Raw genomic sequence first — 7,743 nt, 5'->3', positions numbered from 1 at the left:
ATTCCTATGGAGCGCTTGAAGGGATAGAAAAAAAAGAACTGGTTTCGGATTTTTTATACAGGAGAAGAAGAATCCTTTTTCTTTTAAATCACGAAGCCTGACTGGATTACTGAGCAAAAAAGAGTCCCGAAACGGTGGGAAAGGGGTGTTCGTTTATCTTTTCTCTGAGTTTTTAAACCTTTTCCCTAGCATAGCCATTAACATGACCATGCTCTTTTCTCTTACTGCAAAGTTCTGTGTTGATTGACACAGACAGACCTGTGGATACAACCCAACGAGAGAGCTTTAGAAGGGGCGGAGGCCAAAAAAAAAAATATTATTATCAGTTTTCCAGCTTACCTGTTTTTATATATCTTATGGTTACCATTATCATTACCACTGCTACTCCTACTACTTATCTATTCACTCTTGAACTTTCTGTTTCGCAACTATGTCTTACGTGATTTATTTTACTAGATAGATATCTTTCATATATTTCGTGCTGTACGGGTTGGATTGGAGAAACCAACCCCTCCAACTCGCTTTGAAGAACACAAGCGGTATGATATATTCTTATATACTTCGGGGAACGAAGGAAACGAAGGCCTCTCCACAGCTGAGCGTTTCTCGGGTTTTCAATTTTTCATGGTTTCCATTTTTTGGGGTGTGGGGTAGAGTGTTCTTTCTGGGTTCATCAGACATACGCTTGTGCGGGATGTGATTATCAAACACCACCACCGACAAATACATTGTTGTAACGTTGTCTTCCATATAAAAAGATATTAAGATAAAGAACCAATCTATCATAAAGAGATACATAATAATCGTTCACTCGTTCATATTATAAACCCGAATCTATTTCACTCGACCTCTCCTTTCTTCCCTTCCTCTCCCTCCTTTTCTCACCTCCCCAACCGATCTCCCCAACTCCCCAGGTCCCTACAACAGCTCGTCTTCCCCTCCAACTCCTCCATTGCCTTCTCAACAACGTCCTCCTCATGCACGCCACGCACTCTCTCGCACTCCACGAAGAAGATGTACTGCCAGGGCCTAATCTGGCCCGGGCGCGAGACGATGCTGGTTAAGTTGAGGCCGTGGCGGCGGAAGATCGTGAGGGCGTCGACGAGGGCGCCGGGGGTTTCGTGGGCGATCATGAAGGAGATGAGGGATTTTACTTTTGTGGGCGCTATGGTGGACGAAGGATAAAAATCCTGCTCGCCTTCTCTCGTCTTCTCACTATGGCCATTCCGCAAGACAATGAAGCGCGTCATGTTATCGGCGCGGTCCTCGATATTGGCAGCTAGGATGTATAGGTTGTGGTGCGCGGCTGCGAGGGAGCTGGCGATTGCGGCTGAGATGCCTTCGCCGTTGTTGCCGTTTTCGCCTTTACCATCACCACCACCCCCACCACCGTAGCCGGGCAGGGTATTGCTACCGCTTTTCGCGACGATGCTTGCTGCTTTGGAAGTTGAGGGAGCGTCTTGTCTCTCTGTGCCGCGGAAGTATTTGGAGAGGAAAGCCTCGCATTGGCCCCATGCTTGAGGGTGCGTGTAGAGTCTTGAGATGCGACGGTAGATGGTTTCGGGATGTGATATGTCTGTATATACATGTACGATTAGGGTGACCCTTGGTAGAATCTTGGGATGCACGAGAGCGCATTATATATGTACCTGAAGCAGCGTCCTCGTTACGGATAAGCAGACAGTGGTGGACGGTTAGATAGTACTCGCCGCAGACGACGATGTCATTGTATCGACTATCGCGGCCAGCCAGGAGGTCAAGAGTCTGCACGACGGAGCCGTTTGTGGAGTTCTCAAAGGGGATGACAGCGTAATCTGCCTCCGTGGATTGGATGGCGGCGAAGGCGTCCGCGAAGCTGGGTTTGGGGAGCAGAGTGATTGTTCTTGCTGGAGAGGTGGGGAAGAGGTCTAGAGCTGCCTGTTTTATTGATGCAACATTGTTTCAATTTCTTAGTTAATTTACCTCTCAGGGTAGAAATAGGCTTGTGGAAGTTGGATTGGAAATTCATATCAAAACTGGTTTATTGCTTTCTGACCTGGTGGGAGAATGAGGCCAGTGGTCCGAGAAAAGTTACCCTCGACTCCCTTTGAGCGGGAGACGGGGACATGCTGCGGAGTTGTACCTTCGCCCAGTTGAAAAAGGGATGTATATCAAACTAGCCTTTCGAATGGGATATTTAATACGTGAGCCAATTGCTGCGAATTGAAGAGTGTTCTTCCGTAGTTCGTGAAAATGGTTACCCCCATTCGGTATCTAATATTTTAAAGCGTGGTGGATATTTAGTTATTATTTATTTTGGTAGGGGAAAAAGTCCCCGCAGATTTATGGAAGTAAATATTCACAACCACCACCACTCTGAAAATTGAGTAAATATCCAGCAGCCGTAACTACCCAAGGTTGCTGGCAAGCCCAATGTCGCCGATTCCGCAGAACCATGTTGGCTAACATATTTAAACATGTCAACAACCACCTCGCCGCCCCTGGACTGCTCCAGCGCATACAATCCCAATCCTGCCGCAGAGTCTCCTCCTCTGCTCTCCGCACACAGCTAAACCAGCTACCCCAACGCCGTCTTCCGCTCTTCTACGACTATCTCACCCCACAACAATCGCATCTCCTCAATCTCTCTCTTGCCGGCCTCGTCCCCGCCACAGCAACCGTTAACAATGCCAAATCACCTCCAACGACTGCATCAACAACCCTCCCATCCTCAGCTTTGGACCCACTGCCTATGCCTTCCGGTCATCACTTAGTTTACTTTCCACCACAGATCCCCATCTCCCAGCTCTTACCAGACGGTACGGATAGATTACATTCCCCAGGTTCACCCTTTAATAGACGGATGTGGGCCGGGGGTTGGGTGAGATTGTGCAAAAATAATCACAATAATGATTGTAATACTGCTAGGTCTGGAAAGCATAGACCGCTGCTACTCAACGGGCAACGTGCTGTGTGCATCGAAGGTATTCGAGATGTGTCAGTGAAGGGCAAGGAGGGGGATGAGAAGGTGTTTGTGGGTGTTGAGAGGCGGATGGCTGTTGTTGGGGAGGGGGAGGATGAGGAGACGATTAGAGGAAGGGTGTGGACTGAGGATGAAGCAGAGTGGGGAGACGCGGCTGTGGTTGAGCGGAGGAATTTGGTTTTTATGAGGGATAGGGCGGGGATCGTGGACGGAGGCGTAAATGATACACGTTTTAGGAGGGTTGTAAAGGGTTTGTTTTAGAAGGATTCTTCTTCTTCTTCTTCTTCTTTTTTTTTTTTTTTCGCATGAAGATGCCTCTTGGCTAACAAAGATCAATAGCACCAACCAACCCAGACTTTAGTCACCTTCTCATCCCATCACGGTCCCTTCTATTTCGCTACTCAGCGCTCACCTTCAACGCGCACTCCATCCACCTGGATCCCAGCTACGCTCGAGAGGTCGAGGGATATCCGGACGTACTGGTTCATGGCCCGCTTACTCTCACTCTAATGCTCACAGTTTTCCAGAACCATATATCTGATGCATCTGCTAGGCGGCCGGTAATTAGGAGCATTGAGTATCGCAACCTGGCACCCCTGTTTGTGGAACAGGAGATGAGGATATGTGCTAAGCGGAAAGGCAATGGCGAGCGTGCTAGTACTGGGGCGTGGGATATATGGGTAGAAGGGCCTGATGGAGGGCTCGCGGTTAAGGGAACTGTGCATATGTTGTACCAACAATGAGATGGAGAAGGAGATAGAGGAGAACGGCATTGAGAAAGCTTGGTAAAATTCCTCTCAAGCTTTTTCAGACGCACAAAAGCCCGGAAGCCATTTTTGTATGTTTTAAAACTTCCTCAGCCCTCTAGGGCTTCATCGTCCTTCATCCTCTCCGCCTCACTCCGCCTCTCCAACCGTCTCATCCATCTCTTTCTCTACCAGTTATCTGCTTCTATGCAACATCGTTTTTGTTAAGCTTACGCGGTGCTGCTGTGATTGCAGACTGTATTGGCTAGCGCCCAGTGACCCTCTCAATGCAGTTAAAGGGAAGACTGTACTGTGCTAGCCCTCCGCATCTTTCTCATCTTTCTCATCTTTTCTTGGGTGGCTCGGGATTTGCTTGTGCTCTTCCCGATTGGGACTTTTCTAACTCAATTAGAAGAGTTGGCGTTAGTTCGCTTGGCCCACCGCTTCTCGTTTCGTTTATATTTACACAACCATTTCACAATATGCCAAAGCAACTCACTTCCGGAGTTGTCTTCAAACTCAATTTCGTGAAGCGGAGTCACGGACCATCCGGTCGTTATCTTCATCTTTCCGGCTTCGGGGAAGCCTAGCCCAGCGCTAGATCCCAATGGCCTATCTGGTTTGGAGATTCGTCTCTCCCTTCGTTATTGGAGTATTTGGTGATACTGGATTCTCCAGAGTGCCATCTATCCATTCCAGGATAACTTACACGTACGGACAGACCAAAATGTGAAACGAAAGACGAGTTATTAAGCCCCGGAAATTTCATTATTTATAGTCCTGCCTTCATATTTCATATCCCCAACCCAAAAAGGGTTTGATGCCATCGAACGAGTTAACCATATCGTAAGCCTGCGGGTTAGTCTGACTTCCCCGAGTCGAATATGTCCTTCGACAAAAACTGGTTGTATGAGGACTTGCGAACTGGACCCTAACATGCACGTCGGGCGTTTTTAACGTGGCATCGGTTAAATGGCATTCATTACCTATTCCCTCTTTTATTCCGGCAAAAGTATTGTTCCATGTGGTGGGAGGCCACCGATGTGGTAAAGGGAGAAACGGGCATGACCACTACCAAAAGAGGGGGAAATTACAGCGTCGAATAATCCGCTCTCGGGTCCACCTTGGCAAACATTCCCCATCCAAGTTTTGCCAAAATAATGTCGGCAACAACTCACATTTTGTCACAGTGTGCGACAGATTGTCATGAGGGGACACGCCCAACAGTAAGGAATGACCACGAGAATCACTTTACAGAAGTGAACGCTTGCGAAGTTCCACCTTCCTGATTAAAGATGATGCTGTCTGACCAATCCCCAGAGTCAAAAATCGATTATCTGAACGAAATGTCTAAGGCTGCCGATGTTGTATTCTTCGTGGTCCCGGCAGCCGCCAACATTCTTTGTTGATTCTAGCATACAACGCGACAAGTGAAACGGCATAGAAAGCGGAAACCGAGGTTCTGATTCTTAGTGAAATTTCAAATAGCTATGTGACAGACAACCGGGTCGTAAGATGGCCTTTTGATCATATCTGGCAAATGTAGCCTGCTTAGGGGTTTGTGACCGTCAGTACGCCATGAACGTTGATCGAGCAGGATCCACCCCTATTTTTTGAGCTGAAGTTCTAATATCTATGTTGTGTGTGGCTGATCGTAGTAAACGCAAGTACCACTTGCAGATACGTGACAACCTGTGAAAATTAAACAAATTGATGATGTCTTGAGTAATGAAGAAATTATTGCCGGCCAGATTCTTCGCGGTATGACCATGAGAATGAGCTGGAGAGAATACTCCATAGATGGGTTCGTCGCTTAGGGCTTCTCAAATCACGGGATAGCCAGGAGCTAAACCTAAGTCGTTTGTGATAACACCCATCTTTTTCTCCCTTTATTTTACATTTTTCTCCCACACCAATGTGAGCAAAACCTGTATTTCTAACTTCTAACAACAGACTGTCCATAAATATGGATGTTTTTTGGAATGCACCTCCAGTGATCAGGTAAAACCCACCAAGACACACTTCATGTTCTACTTGCGTGAGTGCTGGTATATCAAATCATACTGACAGTTAGTTCCTTTCATTCCCACAGGACCATCACTACAGCTGCATTCGTCGAGTCTCTGCTCGTATATGGCGGTATTCTCAGTCCATTGAGAATCTTTTTCCACCCTTCTTTGATTTTCAAGGTCTTTCCGGACATCTGGAGACCAGTCACCTCATTTCTCCTGACGGACTCAGACCTGAACTTTATCTTTGATCTTTACTTTAGTAGGCTTCTTGCTTTGGTTTGCCTCGCTGTTCCATGAGAGGTGGCAACTGGTGTTTTCCTGGTGGAAGTGGAAATAATGTGGCCTCGATGCCCACTCTTCTCACTAACTCCTTTATTCTATATCAACAGTGTATAAATATGGCAGTGGTCTGGAAAAGGACTCGCCACGCTTTACTGTCCCTGGCGACTTTTTCACTTATGTTATTTTCGTAGGCACAGTGATTGTGGTAAGTGTTTCAGTTCGATTCGATTCGATTCGATTCGATCTCCTTTTTTATTCCTTTTGTTCACCCTGTTCTACCTTTACCCTCATATTTTTTACTCCCTCCGCATATCTGCCCGCCCAGCCTGATCTAGCTGAAGCGGTTCCTGGTCGTGAGGAAAATTACCCCTACATCTCGTGCAGCTCAATCATTCGCAATCAATCCTTTTATGGGCTGCATGCGGTGAAGGCATGGTGGGATTATCTGATGCGTAACCAGCTAGAGTAATTCTCTGTTTCTCGCATGGTGGTTGTGGGTCCCTACATTCCCTTGAAATCAATCATTTTACTTGGTACCCTCGCTAAAAAGTAACGTTATGAATGAACTTCTTACTTGTATTTCTATGCATGGTCACATCTACCGATATATTGTGTTACATTACTTGATTCTTCTTCTACTGTGGGAAAGAAGCTGACCAGCCCTAAATAGTTGACCGCAGGTGGCCTCCTGGGCGCGGGGATTTTCACTCAAGGTAAGAGTTAAAAATCCCTTAACATGGAACAAGAGAATGATTGTGAAGGAATAGTAATATTCCAAACTAACTCTCCTCCCCTTCAAACCAGCCCTAATAATCGCCTTCATGTACACCCACGGCCAAGTCAACATTGGCAAAAAGGAAAACTTCTTTGTCGTTCAAATCCCCGTCGAACTCGTTCCCTGGGCCACTCTGGTCCTCAGATTGGTAATTCGCGGCCCGCAATCAGCACAGATAGCGGCATGCGGCCTCGTAGCCGCCCATCTGTACGAGTTCCTAACCCGCATCTACCCCACCTATGGCCGCGGCAGGCAGTTTATATGGACACCTGTCTTTGTGAAGAGATGGTTCGGGGCCCATCGCATGAACCAGACTCATCGCGCCTACGGTGTCTCGTACCACCCTGGTGATAGGGAGACACGAGAGGCGTCAGCTTCCGGGTCGGGGAGTGGTTGGTTCTCGAGCAATTCGTGGAGTGGGAGGGGTGTTGGGCGAAGGCTTGGATGACATTCAATTTCCTTTACTTGCTCGATTGTGTTATACCATGTCTATATTCCCCCCCCTCCCAAACTTTTTTTTTTTTTTTTACGACTTTTTGCCTGTACTTTGTGTACTACTAGTAACGAGATGGATGGATGATTGAAATTTTTGGTATATCTACGGTCTGATGACAATTGCACTTATGATGAGCACGCATATCGTCCAGTACTTAGTTTATTTTTAAATATTAATTATGTATCTTTTCCTATCTTGAAAAACCGCAGCGTACCCCCTCGCTCTAAGTTTGTAACATTGTCGCCTGTTGTTTGCAACAAAAAAGTCGAATGCTATATCACGTGATATAGCGCTTTGAGGTCATTGCCCTGGGCTTTTCCAAATAAAAATTTGGACGCACTGCAAAATTGTTTGCGAAAGCCCGATATAGGAGTCAATTTTCCTCCACCCGAACAGGAGTATTCAGTCGGGGTGACGTCTAAATTGCGTTCGCCTGCTGTTTCGATCAATTTCTTGCAATCAATCAAAAA

The 7,743-nt window shown here is 46.8% G+C and overlaps 3 protein-coding genes across 3 annotated transcripts; 2 read left to right on the top strand and 1 right to left on the bottom strand.

Annotated features, from left to right (window-relative positions):
• Positions 1 to 881: 881 nt before the first annotated feature.
• On the bottom strand, positions 882 to 2,107 carry HCAG_03050 (predicted protein; the record flags this gene model as incomplete). The annotated part of the gene is made up of 3 exons (XM_001542829.1): positions 882 to 1,576; positions 1,650 to 1,917; positions 2,036 to 2,107. The coding sequence occupies 3 exons, from the start codon at positions 2,105 to 2,107 to the stop codon at positions 882 to 884; spliced, it is 1,035 nt and encodes a 344-aa protein (XP_001542879.1).
• Positions 2,108 to 2,434: 327 nt separating this feature from the next.
• Positions 2,435 to 3,705, top strand: HCAG_03049 (conserved hypothetical protein; the record flags this gene model as incomplete). Its single annotated transcript, XM_001542828.1, has 4 exons — positions 2,435 to 2,798; positions 2,839 to 2,860; positions 2,908 to 3,212; positions 3,302 to 3,705. The coding sequence occupies 4 exons, from the start codon at positions 2,435 to 2,437 to the stop codon at positions 3,703 to 3,705; spliced, it is 1,095 nt and encodes a 364-aa protein (XP_001542878.1).
• Positions 3,706 to 5,436: 1,731 nt separating this feature from the next.
• On the top strand, positions 5,437 to 7,225 carry HCAG_03048 (predicted protein; the record flags this gene model as incomplete). Its single annotated transcript, XM_001542827.1, has 6 exons — positions 5,437 to 5,469; positions 5,662 to 5,746; positions 5,815 to 5,979; positions 6,110 to 6,207; positions 6,673 to 6,715; positions 6,807 to 7,225. The coding sequence occupies 6 exons, from the start codon at positions 5,437 to 5,439 to the stop codon at positions 7,223 to 7,225; spliced, it is 843 nt and encodes a 280-aa protein (XP_001542877.1).
• Positions 7,226 to 7,743: the final 518 nt, after the last annotated feature.

The sequence above is a fragment of the Histoplasma capsulatum genome, genomic scaffold (genome assembly GCF_000149585.1).
Source record: "Histoplasma capsulatum NAm1 scaffold_2 genomic scaffold, whole genome shotgun sequence".
Taxonomy (NCBI): domain Eukaryota; kingdom Fungi; phylum Ascomycota; class Eurotiomycetes; order Onygenales; family Ajellomycetaceae; genus Histoplasma; species Histoplasma mississippiense.
This window is presented reverse-complemented; position numbering and strand designations above follow the sequence as displayed.